At 45.0% G+C, this 18,251-nt stretch overlaps 1 protein-coding gene across 3 annotated transcripts in view; it reads left to right on the top strand.

The window, feature by feature from the left end:
- LOC137322840 (protein furry homolog) overlaps positions 1 to 18,251 on the top strand; it is a 305,481-nt gene that overhangs the window by 141,787 nt on the left and 145,443 nt on the right. For all 3 annotated transcript variants that reach the window (XM_067985968.1, XM_067985965.1, XM_067985966.1), the window contains exons 17-20: positions 1,961 to 2,068; positions 4,737 to 4,992; positions 11,913 to 12,068; positions 12,910 to 12,996. In XM_067985968.1, coding sequence (XP_067842069.1) covers positions 1,961 to 2,068; positions 4,737 to 4,992; positions 11,913 to 12,068; positions 12,910 to 12,996 — 607 coding nt within the window. The remainder of the gene's footprint in view (positions 1 to 1,960; positions 2,069 to 4,736; positions 4,993 to 11,912; positions 12,069 to 12,909; positions 12,997 to 18,251) is intronic.

Below are 18,251 nucleotides of genomic sequence, written 5' to 3'. Positions count from 1 at the left end.
ATCCAGTGTTTTATAAAGGTTCATCATGACTTCCTTACTTTTGTACTCTATGCCTCTATTTATAAAGCCCAGGATACCATATGCTTTTTTAACAGCTTTCTCAACCTGCCCTTCCACCTTCAACGATTTGTGCACATATACCCCCAGATCTCTCTGCTCCTGTACCCCCTTTAGAATTGTGCCCTCTAGTTTATATTGCCTCTCCTCGTTCTTCCTACCAAAATGTATCACTTTGCATTTTTTTATGTTAAATTTCATCTGCCATGTGTCCGCCCATTCCACCAGCCTGTCTATATCCTTTTGAAGTCTATCACTATCATCCTCACTGTTCACTACCCTTCCAAGTTTTGTGTCATCTGCAGATTTTGAAGTTGTGCCCTGTACACCCAAATCATTAATATATATATCAAGAAAAGCAGTGGTCCCAGCACCAACCCCTTGGGAACACCAGTGTAGACCTCCCTTCAGTCCGAAAAACAACCATTCACCATTACTCTCTGTTTCCTGTCACTTAGCCAATTCTGTATCCATGTTGCTACTGCCCCTTTTATTCCATGGGCCACAATCTTGATGACAAGCCTATCATGCAGTACTTTATCAAACGCCTTTTGAAAGTCCATACACACCACATCAACTGCATTGCCCTCATCTACCCTCTCTGTTAGCTCATCAAAAAACTCTATCAATCATGATATCATTGAATTTAAAAGAGTTGTATAGGGAATGTATCCTCTGTGATTTATCTTATTTGTAAATTGGGTTTCAATGTATGTAGAGCATGCCTCATTCGAATAATAAAGGAGACCCTACGAGGAAAATCATCTTACTCTCCTCTCTTTAGACCCAAAGCAGTCTCAGTTAGCAGATCTCTCAATGTTGTTTTATAACCTTTGGCCTGAAGTGTGCAAGAGTAGCCTGAATTAACTTATCATCCAGTTCTTCATCTCTCACTCTGAGGACATATGTAGACTCTGGTGGATATCCTTTAATCTCCCAGCACTTTTAAAATAAACTTAAGGGCTGTTCATTAAACTGTTGAGAATATTTATTCATATGTACATTTAGAAAATGTAAACATTTCTGAAGTCATTTACATCTGTTTTTAATTCCAGTATCAATCTTATATTTTATGTATTAAATATTATATTTTATTATTTTGCACAATCACTACATTTACAGAAAGGACAGTGGGGGAGATGTGGAGGCCTTCCGCCCTGCGGTAGTGCCCCGAGAAAGGTGGGAATGACTTACCATCCTGTTTTTGCTGGCAGTGTGGTGCCACAAAAATAAATACGAACTTACCAGCTGGGCTACTTTTTGGCTGCACCTTCAGCTCAAACTGTGTGGAGCGTGCATGGTGCACAGCATATTAAAAGGCCCTACTGCCTTTTAATCTTCCCAAGGGCCTGCAACTAGGCCGCTAGAGCACCCGTGTAATTCTTTTTGAAAATGCGTGAAAAATATAAACAGAGTAGCACTCTGGCTATCATGTCGTGTTGCATTTGGGTTGGCTGAGCCAATTGGCACTGGGCATTCCCCCCTGCAATCTGGCACAATTGCACAAGTTATCAATGGATATTGCTACAATACAAGTTTGCTATGGCGACTTTTACAAAAGTACATTTTTCGTATCATTTCTAATTTCAAAAATGTTTCTTAAATATAATAAAGACATTATGGGAATGTTAATGAGTTAAAGAGTATACATATGTGGATCCTGGGGAAGTAAATTTTGTTCTAGCCACATGCTGTTTAATTCATGAGACAGGATTTCTTACAGATATATGCTGTTTAAATTGTTGCACCTGAGTAACATTCTTGATTTAAGGTTATGTAGAAATGAATAGTCTATTGTTTAAGTATTTAGAAAATCTAATTCAATCAGATGAATGTAAAAAAATGCAATATTATCATTTTTTCATTTTAAGTTATGAATTGACTGTTCTCTACATTGATCCAGGGGTGAGAGGAAACCAAAAATTGATCTTTTTAGGACCAGTGTAGCTGCCATTCCTCGAATAATACCCGATGGAATGTCAAAACTGGAATTGATTGACTTACTGGCAAGGTATGTTTTGTTATCAGTTAAAATTATAGTTAAGGATCATTAAAGTCCATTTTTATTGCCAATTTGAAGACTCTTATTTTTTCAGGTTCTCTTTTTTAAATAAACAGGAAAAAAAGTTTTTAAAAATTGGACCCAAAAAACCTGGTAAATTTGGAGAAAGTCAGTTTAAAAAAAACAAGCAAGAAACATAGAAAAGGTACAGTCAAACTAAATCACATCCCACAGTTATTCCCAGTTCAAGGACACCACTTTTATGGGGCTCATCAATAGACTCGCTCAACCCTAGATTTTTTTTTAAAACTAGAAATAAAATTGAAGAACTTATGTTTATTGTAACTCCAGCCACTTATCTTCCACCATCATGGTGGGATAATACATATTGGAGGCTGTTCACAGGGGAACAATTGCAATCTTGATTTTAGTAATCAGTGCAATTAGTGTGTAACCTGAGTCAGCCTTTGATTGATGACCTCAGTTCTCAGGGTCTATTGGTGTGGCAACTTTGTCAGTGCACTACTGTTATTGCTCAATACCCAATTAGGAAGGACAATTAGGACACTTACTGTAGTGTAAATAATATCATCCTTATAGCAATACCTAAAGATGATCTAAGTCCCCTTAAAAAAAAATCCAAATTGCACAACTTTTGTTTCTTTTCCTGCCGAAAATCAGGTCCAGATGTGCGCTCATCACAACCTTAACATCAGCACAGCACATACAGCATGCAGTGTATGTGCTAATGTCATAGGTGCAATACACGTGGATCTCTCAACCTTTATATCACATAGCTAGATAAAGAGTTAGAAGTAATCAGCACAGGTTTGAAAAGGGACGATCATACTTGACAAACCTCAGAATTGTTTGCGAGGGTAACAGACATGGTAGATGGGAAAGATGCAGTGGATGTAGTATATATGGACAATAGGAAAGCCTTTTACATGGTATCACATGGGAGATTAGAAGAGAACATTCTGTTTTGGGGCCACTTCTGTTCACTGTGCATATCAATAATTTGGACATGAGCCTAGAGAGAGAGGTGACAAAATTTGCACGATACCAAAATAGGAGGTATGGTTAATTCTTTAGAAGACCAAAAGGAAATTGCAACGGGATATTGCTAAGATGGGCTAAAAAGTGGATGGAATTTAACATCAGTAAGTATGAGGTGATGTATTTTGGTTAAAAAAAACAGTAATTATACTCTGAATGGAAGTAGACATGGTGCTGTGGAAGAGCAGAGGGACATGGGAATATATATACACAGAGCATTAAAGGCAGCATCTCCGGTTGATACAGCTGTAAAAAAAGCTAATAGAATTCTAGGTTTTATCTCAAATGTGAAACTTTAGGAAAACCTCAGCTAGAGTATTGTGTGCAGCATTGGGCTCCATGCTATAAGAAGGCTATTGAGGCTTTACAGAGGGAATGATGCAGATTCACTAAGACGCTGCCTGATGAGGAAATGCAGAGACGAAGAACAACTTGAAAAGTTGAGTCTTTTTTCATTAGAACAACAGAGTATGGGGTGGTAATAAAAGTTTTTTAAATTATGAAAAGATGGGAGTGTAGACAGAAGCATATTGTTTTCAGTAGTTGAGGGGTCAAGAACGAGGGGCAATAGATACAAGATTAAATATAAGAGATTTAGAACAGAGGGCAGGAGATACTTCTTCAAACAGAGAGGGTAATTTTAACTTTTGGCGATAGAGATAGCTATTCCCATTGCAGTATCAACTTCACCTGTGGGCCATTCAAGCACCTGTGGGCCATTCCATGCCATGCTTACCAGATTATAAAAGTATCTTGCTTACAGCCTATTTGAGAGGTGACTAAGTACATCAGAATTGTCAGCTGTATGTTTGAATAATGATAGTCAGTCATCAATCTTTCACACTTGCATCTTTCCATGTTTTGCTTTTTTGGCCTGTTCTAATAGTTCTCAATAGTCTTTGTTACTTGTTTTGTGTTAGAATTCCAGCAGGTTGCTGAATCAATTTGGGTTAAGCATACTAAGCTATTCAAGCAAACACATCTGATATCTCGAAGTTACTTTGATTGGCATAAGTTTCTTTCTACATATATGGCAGCCTACATTTATTCATGATCATTCTAATTGCTTACCTTTGCACTTTTCTTCATGTTAGATACCTTTTACGACTGTCCTCCAGTCCTTTGGGTGTATTCCCCCACATACACAGCACCCATGATGTCTCCCATGCTCAGTAGTGAGTTGTCTCCCTGCCCCAGACTATAGGGGACATTTTGACATGACCTTGCACTACGTGCTGTTAGCTATGGATGCTTATCTGAAAATTGGAGATAGTATCTGCTACACTCTCCCTCTATTTTGTCCTGAAATTGTATACTCCATAGCGTAGATTGGCTCAGTATGCATTTGTTATATCAGTTAACAAGCTTTATAGTTAGTTCAGTAACATTATTACTTTGGCCACTCATTTGTGCTTTAACTTTTGCACAGAACAATGAAAGTAAAACTTCCAGAAAGTGCATAGACTAAAGTTGTGTATTCCCAGACGTGTGATAAAACAGGGGAAAAGTTTAACTTCCACTTAACATTCTGTCAGTGTGCTAAGAAGAATTTCATTCCCCCTAATGAGAAAACCTACACATTGTAATAATGTTTAAAAAATTTCTTACTCCAATTTAGGCTTACCATCCACATGGATGATGAACTTCGCCACATTGCACAAAACTCTCTTCAGAGTCTTCTTGTTGATTTTGTTGATTGGAGGGAAGATGTATTGTTTGGTTTCACTAACTTTCTACTTCGTGAGGTGAATGACACACAACAGAATCTTCTTGATAGCTCTCTAAAATTGTTGGTACATCTGCTCACTCAATGGAAGCTTGCAATACAGACTCAAAGCAAGGGCCAAGACCAAACTAAATTAAGGACCTCGGAGGTACGTTCTAATTTATCTGCTGAACACATGGCTTTTCTTGAAATAACAATCATGATGTGATTTATATATTCAATTAGGTTTTCTTTTGGAAGCATTTATTCATTAAACAGTGCTTCAGTTGAACTAGTTTCTGCAGGTAAACTTTGGATGGCTCTTTTACCTCACAAACATGAAATATTGCTATGTTCCGTTTAGATGTTTTACATGCAGAAACTAGTGAGAATCAAGCAGTGCTTAATAACTAAGTAAGTACTACCAAAGTCACAAGCAACATCCTCTGTGACTGTGGCGCATTATCCCCCCTCGTCCTTCTTGACCTCTTTGGGGTGGTCAAGAAGCACGGCCTCCTCCTCGTCTAGCTCAGTGGGATTGCCCTTGTTTGGTTCCACTCTTACCTATCTGATTGTAGCAAAAGCATCTGTACAAATGGCTTCTCTTCCCACCGCCACACCATCACCTTAGTTCCCCAAAGATTCTTCCTTGTGCCCCCTTCCTCATCTACGTGCTGCCTCTTGGTGACATGCTTTGCAGATATGGGGTCAGCTTCCACATGTGCACTGATGACACCCAGCTCTGTCTCTTCTCACCACTCTTCACGCCTCCACTGCCACTATGTTGTCAGACTGCTTGTCTAACATTCACTATTGGATGAGTAGCAGTTTCCTCTAACAAAGCAATGGGAGACTGAAGCCATCGTCTTCAGTCCCCACCACAAACTCTGTTCCATTGCCTCCTCCTTGGCACTCTCAGGCTAAACCAGACTGTTTGCAACCTCGGTGTCCTGTTCAAGTCCAGGATGAGCTTCTGACACCATATCCTCTCCATCACATAGATGGCCCAATTCCAATTCTGTACCATTGCCTGCTTCTGCCCCCACCTCCGCCTATCTGCTGCTGAAACCCTTATCCACATCTTGTCACCTCCAGACTCGACTATTCCAATGTTCTCCTGGCCGGCCTCCTATCTTCTATAAATTTTAGCTCATCCAAGACTCTGCAGCCAATATTCTATCCCACACAAAGACCTTTTGTGCACCCCTCTTCCTTTTGCCCTGCCATTGGTGGCTGTGCTTTCAGCCACTTAGGCCTATCCTCCAGAAGTCTTTCTCTAAAACCCTTTGGCTTTCCACTTCCCTCTCCTCATTTAAGGCTCTCCTTAAAAGCCACCTCTTTGACCAAGCATTTGGTCACCCCTCCTAATATCCTCTGCATTGGCTCAGCGCCAATTTTTTTTTCCTTACATCTCTGAAGTGCCTTGGGACTTTTTTTCTGCATTAAAAAGGTGCTATACAAATCAAGTTGTTGTAGTATGTCAAAATGCTTTTCACTTCATTTTCCTGGGTCTGCACCTGGCAGAGGCCCAAACAGTAATTCAGCCACTGAAGGTGGGCCTTACAGGTTGTGTTCAGATTAGAGGATCTGAGAAAGGGCTGCCAGCAACTTCCTCACACCTTTTGAATAAGGAAGTATTTGTTTTAAAAGCCAGCAAGGATGATCACCAGGGTTGTAGGCCATCTGATTTTACACAGTAGTCAGAAGGCCCAAAATTGGCAGACAATAGCACGCTAAGGCCTGCAGCGGAACAAGTTTCCTCCCCTGATCTGGATGCATGCCCATTCACTGAGGGATGTGTGTGCTTGGGAGAAGGCCAAAGAATGCTAATTAGTTAGACTATGATATTGTTCTCGGCTAAATTTAGCTCCATTTGGTGCAGTGCAGTAGTGCACTGCTCTCACGCGCTGGAGTGGGAAAAAAGAAAAACCTGCTCAAAATCAACATACCCTTTTAAACCTCAGTGCATATTAAAAAGATACCCTGGAGTGACTTCAAAGCTGTAAGCTCATCTCAGTTTTCAGCTGATGTAATCATCCCCAGGATTCATTCTTCTTCAATACATTGTCAGAGTCATACTCTCTCGTAACCTTCTTCATACGACAAACGATAGTCCTCGACCAATTCGTACTTCATACCAAGTTTCTTTTAATTCACTTCACACAAAGTCACACTACCGTACCTTTGGCAACACCTAGTATGCTTTCTCAGTCCCTTTCAGCTGTCTGCAACTGCCCATCAGCCAGGTCTCAGGTCTGGGGTGCTTTCCAGGTTCCTCTTTGGGTTGTGTTCAGGGGGCTGTCTCAGCAGCAGCCGCAGCCTTGTTTCTCTTGTGCTGACTGGGGAAGGTCTCCACCCATTCTAGCCGTAATTACTTCTTAAAGGTGAGGTCTCTTAAAAGGGACGCACCCCTTACTTGGGGATCAGGATCCTCAGTTACTCTGCTACACATCTTTCCCCGCCCCCCTCCCCCCCCAGCATAGAGCCATCGGCCAATAATTGCCTTTGCAATCATTTCACCAAGTTCTTGCTGCCCACGTTCACATGCCCCATGGACAGTCCCTTTAGCTATTTCAAAGGCTACCGACGTTGCATCTGAGTTTCCCGCCTCCTTTTCGTGTGGATTCCAGCATCCCTCTTTCACAGGAGTCCTCTTGCTGGATTTTCCCCGTGGAAATTTCCCACTCATGTCCGTCACCTTGCCTTTCTGGTGTAATCACCTTTTTGCGGAAGAACATTGATCGGACCTGCCGATTGCTTCACCTGTCCAGCCGCCTTCTCAATAAAAGCACTCTCCTTCATTCTGGCTGTTTCCAAGCTCAGTCCATTTGGTCTCCTTTCCATTACATTTTCGAAAGACTGCTGGCAGCCATATCCCCTCAGAGCACAGTCCTCTCAGCAAGCTCACCCCATGGACCAAAGATAGACCGGAGGGAAGAAGTACCAATTAAACTGCTTCCTGATCTGGAGCAGACTTTTTCTCTTTCCACTGCTTAACAATGTCTGTTGGTGTTACATGTTTGGACTTTTCCTCCTTATGTCTTTTCTTGAATCCTTCTCACCCCTCCCCCCATGTACTCCCTTTGACATCAGGATCTGGAGATGTGGAACTCGCCACTGCCCGCACCGACACTCAATTCCATAAGATAGCGAACAAACCCTGGTGGTGGCCAAGGATCCCGTTCCTTGGGTTTCTCAGAGATTGGAACTGGTTTCTCCTTAACCGCCCTAACTCCAGCCGTTGCTCCTCGGCCACCCTTCGCAGGATGATGACTGCAACGCCTTTTCCGACCGTGAGCAGTTGACTTTGTCCTCCATTTTGAAGCAACCATCCCTCCCTGCACTTGATTCCTGCGGTTTGCGCCTGCCCCTCGATTTGGTCCATCTGACCCTCCTGTGGGTTTCCTCCTTGTGCTTTGTTCCTCTTCCCCCAGAGGAATCTTCCTTCCCCTAGTCCTTATTTGACCTCTGCTGATTCCTCTTTGCACCCTTCAATTGACGATTTAATGGCGGCCCAAACTCCAGGAAACTCCAACCTGATTACGGGATTATCGGTCACTCCATTAGCTACCTCCATTTCATCCTCTTTTGGTGCCTTTTCAGTGCCTTTACACTGTCGAAGTCCTGCCCTATCAGTCCCGTCCTATTGGTTTCTTGTCTGAGATCCGTTTGGGTTTCCGCTTTGATTCTTTCCAGCTGTGCTGATTGGGATGACAAAACAGAGGTCCTGCAAATGGTCCCAATTATTTCTGTTACCACCTTCTTTACCACTTCAGTTAGGATGGTTTCCATAGTTTGCACTCTTGGGTCAACTATTGCAACACCTATTCCTAAAGACTCTAATTTCTGTTCACCAATTTCTTTGATTTTGCATTCAGCCAACCCACCTTCAAGCTGTTCCGCTCAGCAGCTCTTGCTCAGCAAGAGTAGAGCCATTTTCACGGACCACACTACGAGCGTCTGACAAGTAGCCAGCCATTGTTTCTATTGCAGCTTCGGTAATGTCAGCTGTAGTTTCTATCACCGGTTCTTGTACAACCCCTGCATCAAGCTCACTGAACCTGATCTACAGCACTTAACTCTGGAATCTCTGTATCCACAGAGTCTACAGCTTCTGCAATAACTTGCTCTACAATGGCCACTGCAGTCACAAGGAACCCCAGTTCATGGGACTCTGAACTCTCAACTTCAGAAAGATCCACCAGTGGGGTCACTGTCCCATTTTGTATGGCTTGAAATTTGTCATTAGAAGCTGAGTGTAATTTCACTTCATGGTCACTTTCCAAAGTTAGACCCTTTGATTCAGGAGCTACTTCACCATGTATAACCTTAGTCACTTCCACTGCTGGAGTGATTTTGATGGTCTCTCTGCATCGAGCAACTTGCTCCTTCAACTCCTCGCTGGTCTTTTCGCTCTGATCTTTCTTGTCGAGCAACCTCCTTACGAAGCCCCTTCCCCTCTTCCGATCGCTTCCTCTCCTTTTCCAACCGTTCAGTGGTTCCCTGCCGGGAAGCAAATTGCTCATGGAGGATCTTGTTATTCTGAGGACTCTGAGACCAGCCAGCTTGTTCCTGAACTCTTCCAAGTTGCCTCTAATCTTCTTGACCATAGTCAATGCGTTGAAAAGATCACGCTGCAGTTTTGCAGATCTTTCCACCTGTTCATTGTTGGATTGCCTCCTTTGACCTTCAAGTCACCTCTTGCTTTCTTTGAAGAGCTACAATCTCTTCAACATGGGTCTGCTTGCATGTGGGTTTCACAGGCGGACTGGAGACTCTGGTTTTGAGAGGTCAGCTCCGCAACCTTGGGGTCCAACTCTTGCACCTTCTGCGCCAGCTCGTTCTTCTCCCTCTTTAGGTCTTCGAGGCCCATCTGATTACTTTCCAAAATCTGAATCTGTTCAGCTTCCTTCTCAACCTTCAATGTCTTGTGCTGCCTGACAACAGAAGCCTTCTCACTGCACATCCTTTCTGCTTCTTTCCTTAGCACGGACTCTTGTTGCAACTTACTCTCTTTCGGCTACCATCTCCCTCAAAACTGAGCATTGCATCCTCTTTGGCCCTCAGGGCTTCCTCGAGGGTCTCCCACTTCCAGCGGAGATCGAGGACAACTTGCTGAACTGCCCGCTCTTTGCGAGTCTTCCGCCAGTTGGTGCCTCAATTTCTTCTCTTCCTGCAGCTCCACGTACTTTTGCATCAAGAAGTTGTGGAGCTTCATGATCTCCACGTTCAACACGTCGAGCTGTCTGGTCAGCCTTTCCACCTGAACCCACGCAGCTTGCTCAAGCAGCTCCTTCTGATCAACCATCTCGTTGACTGACTGCTGGAGGCTGGTGACAGTCTCCGTTTGCTGGCTTTTCTCTTCTTTGTGAAGTGCCTTCGTGGAGCTCGGCGTCCTCGATCTCCTGCAGCTCATCAGCCCACTCCTCCAACTGGGTCCTCATCTCCTCTACCTGCTGCTCCAGCGCTCGCTTCACCTTCTCCAGCTCATGGACTCTTGCCCACATCATCCTTGGAGCTCATCGGGTCCTCCTTCTCAGCCCGGTGCTGCTTGTTGAGGTGCTCGAGCTCCTCATGTAGCTCTTGGACCTGTCTAACCAGTGCCAGTCTCTTCTTGCTATTTGCCAACTGAACCTGCACGGAGACCACCTGCCACCCCAGCTTCAGCCTCTTTTCCTTCTCCTCCTGGAGCAGCTTCTGAGTGTCCTTTAGGTGGGACTCCAAACTTGACACCTCCTTGGCCAGTTTGATAGCTTTGGACACTGTCCTCCCCAGAACTCTGGGGGTGTCTGCCAGCTCGGCCTGCAATTTGAGGAACCGATCCATGCCAGTTTCCTCCTGACTGTTCCCACATAAGCACATGTCACTGATTTCTTCCCTCATCCTGGGGAAAGCCTTGTACAGGACTGTTTTTGGTTATGAATGGACTTCCCAGGCCTTCCTCCTTGACCCTTTCTGGACTTCCGTATCTTCTCAGAATGGGCAGAGGTTTCCTGAAAAATTCCTGTACGTTCCTTCCTCAGCTCACTCTTAGAAGCCTCTGCTACAGTACCCTCGGTGAATGTGTAATTGTACTTATCCTCAAACTCCCTAATGTCAGCCACCATCATTTCTTTATAGAATGTCCAGAACTTGTCCCCATCACAATCCTGGTTTAGGACATAAGCTTCTTTATCCACAACACCTTGCTTATTGTACACAGCACGTTGCTTCCTGTCACTCAACAACGCACACCCTTTACCCCAGAACTCTTGCTGGACGTTACGGATCAGGAACTGATTGGTCCTCTCTTGAGCACGCAACAATTTCTCAAGCCTTTCCTCCATATTGGGTTGGTCTCTTTTCTCTCTTAGAGACATGATCCCACTTCTGACACCATATATTACAGAGTCCTACCCTCTCATAACCTTCTTCATATTAAAAACGATAGTCCTTGATCAATTCGTACTTCATACCAAGTTTCTTTTAATTCAACCCACACAAAGTCACACTACAGTACCTTTAGCAACGCCTAGTACACTTTCCCAATATACCGTACCTTTGCCAATGCCTAGTCCGCTTTCAGCTGTCCACAACTTTGTCTTGCAACTGCCCTCAACTGCCTTTCAGCTCATCAGCTTCTTTTCAGGCCTCAGGCCAGGTGAGGCACAGCTGCTTTGCCGCTTCCTCTTTGGGCTGTGTTTAGAGGGCTCAGTCACCGCCGCTGCAGCAGCAGCAACCCTGTTTCTCTTGTGCCTCACCCTTTTAACTCTCATCTGACTGGGGAAGGTCTTCACCCACTCCAGCCGTAATTATTTTTTAACGGTGTGGTCTCAAAAGGGCCAGACCCTTTCTCTTAATGGGGAAGTCTCCTTAAAAGGGCTACACCCCTTACTCAGGGATCAGGGTCCTCGGTTACTCTGCTACAACATTTTAAACATTTGTAAATATAACTTTAGAAAGATGAGTAAAAAGAATGCCATATGTTCCAAGCCTAATGTAAAATAATTTGAATGTATAATTAGAATATTTTTATTGTGAAAATGTTATGTAATTTTGAATTGCTGTCTAATTATCCCAAAGTTAATTTCAAATGGATCTAACCGTTAGCTTCAGCAGGAAAGGAGTCCTCACTCAAATGTGCTACATGCTGTGGAAGGATTTGCACTTGTTTTACTTTGTAGCTGTCAGATTGCAACACGAAAGTTGGCTGTTTCTATCCTGAAGGAAGTTCGTTCTTTGTTTTCAGCTTTAGGACAGTCAGAGGTATGGACTTTTCTTCCCTCTGTTATTAAAAATGATAAAATACATATTATGGATAAATGATAATTGAGAGTAACTTACGGTTTTGCATTTTTAAAGCTAGTAATTCAAAATTGGTTATTTTAAAAACATGATGACATTTCTGGGGTTGGGAGGGAGGAACAAGAACCCAAGTTGGAAAGGGGGATGGTTTGGGGCAGAACCTGGTTCAACTGGGTCTCTTCCCTTTTCTTAATGTTCTGAAATTCCAACGTATATGGGGCAGGTGCAAAAGTGAACCCTCCCTTTCCATCATGACCACTTAGAGGCAGGACCTGCCAGTTCCATCTATCCTGCAATCAAGTAGGAGTACATGAAGCAGGAGTAACTGACTGCATCAAGATATAGTTGGGGGCCCAATGCCATTTTCATAACAGTAGTCAATCGCAAAACTGGCCACCTCCCTCAAACAGAATGACAAGATGCCATCTGATTTTCCTTACTCCGCCATGGGGCAGATGCCCAGGAACCATCGTCAATAGTCTGGGTGCCTGCCCCTTTAATCCACTCCACCACTTCTAATTCACTTCACATTGGGCTACACTGACGGCTGGAAATTGCACTCCACCTCACTTCTGGTGGAACAGGGCTCAAGAAATATCAACCCCCAAGTACTTACACTAACATTACAATAGCAGTTCCAAATGATCAACCACAAAAATTTAAAATACATTTATAAAGAAAATGACATTTGCATGTAAAGTACAATATATTCAAAATATTTGTATTTTTTTAGAATTGTGCCTAAACTTGGCATGGTTCAATCTGCATACTTATACTGACATAATTGTTCTTCCAAACATAGGATGATGATAAGCCAATGATTGAAGTTATGGATCAGTTGAGTTCATCTATTCTGGAGAGTTTTATCCATGTAGCAGCCTCAGATTCAGTAAGTACAAATAAATAATTGACTGTGAAATTAGGAGACTAAAGGTGCATTCCAGACTTAGTATACACATCTTCAGAAACTACCCAAGGCTAAATAATGCAAGAGGGAGATTTTCAAGTAGTGTACAAAACGGGAGCAAAGTTGGCAGAGCAGCCACGCCACCTACCCGTTCGTGCCAGCGTGGGCCCAAGCCAATTTGAGACCTGGGCCTCATTTAAATGCCGTTGGCGAGCTGCAGGCAACAAGCGGGTGCAGCTCTCGCCGGTTCTGCGAGGGCAGGAAATCGGCCAGCTCCCACACTGAGCTGGCCAGCAGGTTGAGTCTGGGGAGCGGGGGATGGCGAACCTGGGAGGTGGGCCTCAAATGGGCCTTCACAGGCCAATTTTTGTGGGGGTTCAGGTGGAGCACTCCTGCTCCTCCTGGCCCCACAAAAATAAAAATAAAAAAATTCCTGGGCTGTTTTCTCAGTGGCCTCCAGTAGTCCATTTAAGTAGGCCGTTCAACATCTGGAACAACTGGTGTAGAACCTAGGTTTGCATATTTAAGCAGCCTCCAGCCAGTTTCAGGTAGGTGGGTTGCTGGCCAATTTGCAGGCCTGCCAGACTCCTCCACCACCCCCCCGCCCCAGCCCCCCCCCCTGCCCCTTCCCGATTTTTAATTGCTGGCCGCCAATTTTTCCGGTAAGAAGGAATCGGAAAGACATGTGGACTGGGAGGTATATAGAAAAATCAGTTAAGGATGACTAAAAAAGTTATCAGAAGAGGTAAGTGTGCAATAAAAAGTCAGAATGTTGGTGACAATGAGAGATTAAAAAAAAACTTATGTATAAAGTATATCAAAGTGTTAAAAACCTGGTATGTCCTATCAGAAATAAATTAAGTAAAAATATTACAGAGAATCCGAAATGCCAGTTTTCATATATTTCACATCAATGTTCGCAAATAACAACTGTGGATAACTTCCAGACCACATCAATATAACTCTGGAGACTGTGGGGCTGATTCTGCACACCTAGTGGGGAGCATCGTTTACAGGGAGCATATCACGAACTTTCATGTTGCAATCTGAGCCCACAATTTCCAACAATAAACTACTTGCAAGCATTGGAGCTCAGAATTGGCCCTGGTAGCATATGTAGATGCTTCTCAAGCTTTAACTACCTTGTTATTCAGGTGGAAAAGTGGGTTTTACGCACTGGTAGGCTGAGGATTAAATTGGATAAGTCTCGAATCCAAGCCCGGGCTTCACGGTGCATGATTAGCCCGCCCCCAGTGGTCCAGACACAGGCAGCACGTTAGATTCGTGCTGCCGCCTCATTTACCTGATTGAAGCGCAGCATGGAGGCCGAGCTGCGACATTCTCTCCAGCTGCGGCACTTCTCACCATTAGGCGGGCCGAAATCTCGCATGAGCTGCTCGCACCTCTTAAAGGCAGCCTGCACCCTATATATAAGTGCTAAATACAAGATACGGGGATGCATGGAGTCCAAACAGAGATCAGACGTCGCACACATAAAACACAGATGCAGGTCCCATCCTCCCATCCTTATGTTTACAATTGGGAAATTGGGAGAGCTGTCCCACAGACTAGTCAAGCAACAGCCTGACATACCTTACAGAATCATACCTTTCAGCCAACGTCCCAGACTCTTCCATCACCATCCCCTGGGTATGTCCTGTCCCACCGGCAGGACAGACTGACCAGAGGTGGTGGTTCAGTGATATACAGTCAGGAGGGAGTGGCCCTGGGAGTCCTCAACATTGACTCTGGACCCCATGAAATCTCATGGCATCAGGTCAAACATGGGCAAGGAAACCTCCTACTGATTACTACCTACTGTCCTCCCTCAGCTGATGAATCAGTCCTCCTCCATGTTGAACACCACTTGCAGGAAGCACTGAGGGTTGCAAGGGCACAAAATGTACTCTGGGTGGGGGAACTTCAATGTCCATCACCAAGAGTGGCTCGGGAGCACCACTACTGACTGAGCTGGCCGAGTCCTGAAGGACATAGCTGCCAGACTGGGCCTGCGGCAGGTGGTGAGCAAACCAGCACGAGGGAAAAACTTACTTGACCTCGTCCTCACCAATCTACCTGTCGCAAATGCATCTGCCCATGACAGTAGTGGTAGGAGTGACCACCGCACAGTCCTCGTGGAGACGAAGTTCCGTCTTTGCACTGAGGACACCATCCAACGTGTTGTGTGGCACTATCACCGTGCTAAATGGGATAGATTCAGAACAGATCTAGCAGCTCAAAACTGGGCATCCATGAGGCGCTGTGGGCCATCAGCAGCAGCAGAATTGTATTCCAGCACAATCTGTAACCTCATGGCCCCGCATATTCCTCACTCTACCATTACCAACAAGCCAGGGGATCAACCCTGGTTCAATGAGGAGTGTAAAAGAGCATGCCAGGAGCAGCACCAGGCGTACCTAAAAATGAGGTGCCAACCTGGTGAATCTGCAACTCAGGACTACATGCATGCTAAACAGCGGAAGCAACATGCTATAGACAGAGCTAAGCGATTCCACAACCAACGGATCAGATCAAAGCTCTGCAGTCCTGCCACATCCAGTCATGAATGGTGGTGGACAATTAAACAACTAACAGGAGGAGGAGGCTCTGTAAACATCCCCATTCTCAATGATGGCGGAGTCCAGCACGTGAGTGCAAAAGACAAGGCTGAAGCGTTTGCAACCATCTTCAGCCAGAAGTGCCGAGTGGATGATCCATCTCGGCCTCCTCCCAATAACCCCACCATCACAGAAGCCAGTCCTTCAGCGAATTCAATTCACTCCACGTGATATCAAGAAACGGCTGAGTGCACTGGATACAGCAAAGGCTATGGGCCCTGACAACATCCCAGCTGTAGTGCTGAAGATTTGTGCTTCAGAACTAGCTGCGCCTCTAGCCAAGATGTTCCAGTACAGCTACAAACACTGGCATCTACCCGACAATGTGGAAAATTGCCCAGGTATGTCCTGTCCACAAAAAGCAGGACAAATCCAATCTGGCCAATTACCGCCCCATCAGTCTACTCTCAATCATCAGCAAAGTGATGGAAGGTGTCGTCGACAGTTCTATCAAGCAGCACTTATTCACCAACAACCTGCTCAGCGATGCTCAGTTTGGGTTCTTCCAGAACCACTCAGCTCCAGACCTCATTACAGCCTTGGTCCAAACATGGACAAAAGAGCTGAATTCCAGAGGTGAGGTGAGAGTGACTGCCCTTGACATCAAGGCAACATTTGATTGAGTGTGGCACCAAGGAGCCCTAGTAAAATTGAAGTCAATGGGAATCAGGGGGAAAACTCTCCAGTGGCTGGAGTCATACCTAGCACAAAGGAAGATGGTAGTGGTTGTTGGAGGCCAATCATCTCAGCCCCAGGACATTGCTGCAGGAGTTCCTCAGAGCAGTGTCCTCGGCCCAACCATCTTAGCTGCTTCATCAATGACTTTCCCTCCATCATAAGGTCAGAAATGGGGATGTTTGCTGATGATTGCACAGTGTTCAGTTCCATTCGCAACCCTTCAGATAATGAAGCAGTCCGTGCCCGCATGCAGAAAGACCTGGACAACATCCAGGCTTGGGCTTATAAACGGCAAGTAACATTCGTGCCAGACAAGTGCCAGGCAATGACCATGTCCAACAAGAGAGAGTCTAACCACCTCCCCTTGACATTCAACGGCATTACCATCACCGAACCCCCACCATCAACATCCTGGGGGTTACCATTGACCAGAAACTTAACTGGACCCGCCATATAAATACTGTGGCTACAAGAGCAGGTCAGAGGCTGGGTATTCTGCGGCGAGTGACTCAGCTCCTGATTCCCCAAACCTTTCCACCATCTACAAGGCACAAGTCAGGAGTGTGATGGAATACTCTCCACTTGCCTGGATGAGTGCAGCTCCAACAACACTCAAGAAGCTCGACGCCATCCAGGACAAAGCAGCCTGCTTGATTGACACCCCATCCACCACCCTAAACATTCACTCCCTTCACCACCGGCGCACTGTGGCTGCAGTGTGTACCATCCACAGGATGCACTGCAGCAACTCGCCAAGGCTTCTTTGACAGCATTTCCCAAACCCGCGACTTCTACCACCTAGAAGGACAAGAGCAGCAGGCACATGGGAACAACACCACCTGCATGTTCCCCTCCAAGTCACACACCATCCCGACTTGGAAATATATCGCCGTTCCTTCATCATCGCTGGGTCAATATCCTGGAACTCCCTTCCTAACAGCACTGTGGGAGAACCTTCACCACACGGACTGTAGCGGTTCAAGAAGGCGGCTCACCACCACCTTCTCAAGGGCAATTAGGGATGGGTGATAAATGCTGGCCTTGCCAGCGACGCCCGCAACCCATGAACGAATAAAAAAAAAACTGATGAATTATTTTAAAACAATGAATGAAGGTTGCGCACTACTAAATCGCACATCCTTCACACTGCATGCCACACCTCACCAATCTGCCGATCTGAGTTCGTACCAGGCCTCTGATAGAGCGTGCACCAAGGTTCTCTGCTGATGCACTAGAGACCTTGGTGGAAGAAACATGGAAAGATTGAAAATAGGAGCAGGAGTAGGCCGTTCAGCCCTTCAAGCCTGCTCCTCCATTCAATGTGATCATGGCTGATCCTCAATACCATATTCCCGCTCTCTCCCCATGCCCCTTGATACCTTTTATGACTAGAAATCTATCTTGCTCCTTAAATTTAGTGACTTGGCCTCCATAGTCTTCTGTGGTAGAGAATCCCACAGGTTCACCACCCTCTGAGTGAAAGAAACTTCTCCTCATCTCAGTCCTAAATGTCCTACCCCATATCCTGAGACTGTGACCCCTCGTTCTGGACCCCCCAGCCAGGGAAAACATCCTCCCTCCATCCAGTCTGTCTAGCCCTGTCAGAATTTTATATGTTTCAATGAGATCCCCTCTCATTCTTCTAAACTCGAGTGAATACAGGCTGAGTTGACCCAATCTCTCCTCATACGTCAGTCCTGCCATCCCAGGAATCAGTCTGGTGAACCTTCGCTGCACTCCCTCTTAGGTAAGGAGACCAAAACTGCACACAGTATTCCAGATGTGGTCTCACCAAGGCCCTGTATAACTGCAATAAGACATCCTTGCTCCTGTACTCAAATTCTCTTGCAATGAAGGCCAACATACCATTTGCCTTCCAAACTGCTTGCTGCACCTGCTTTCAGTGGCTGATGTACAAGGACACCCAGGTCCCTTTGTACA

Source organism: Heptranchias perlo, chromosome 6, assembly GCF_035084215.1.
Source record: "Heptranchias perlo isolate sHepPer1 chromosome 6, sHepPer1.hap1, whole genome shotgun sequence".
NCBI lineage: Eukaryota > Metazoa > Chordata > Chondrichthyes > Hexanchiformes > Hexanchidae > Heptranchias > Heptranchias perlo.
This window is presented reverse-complemented; position numbering and strand designations above follow the sequence as displayed.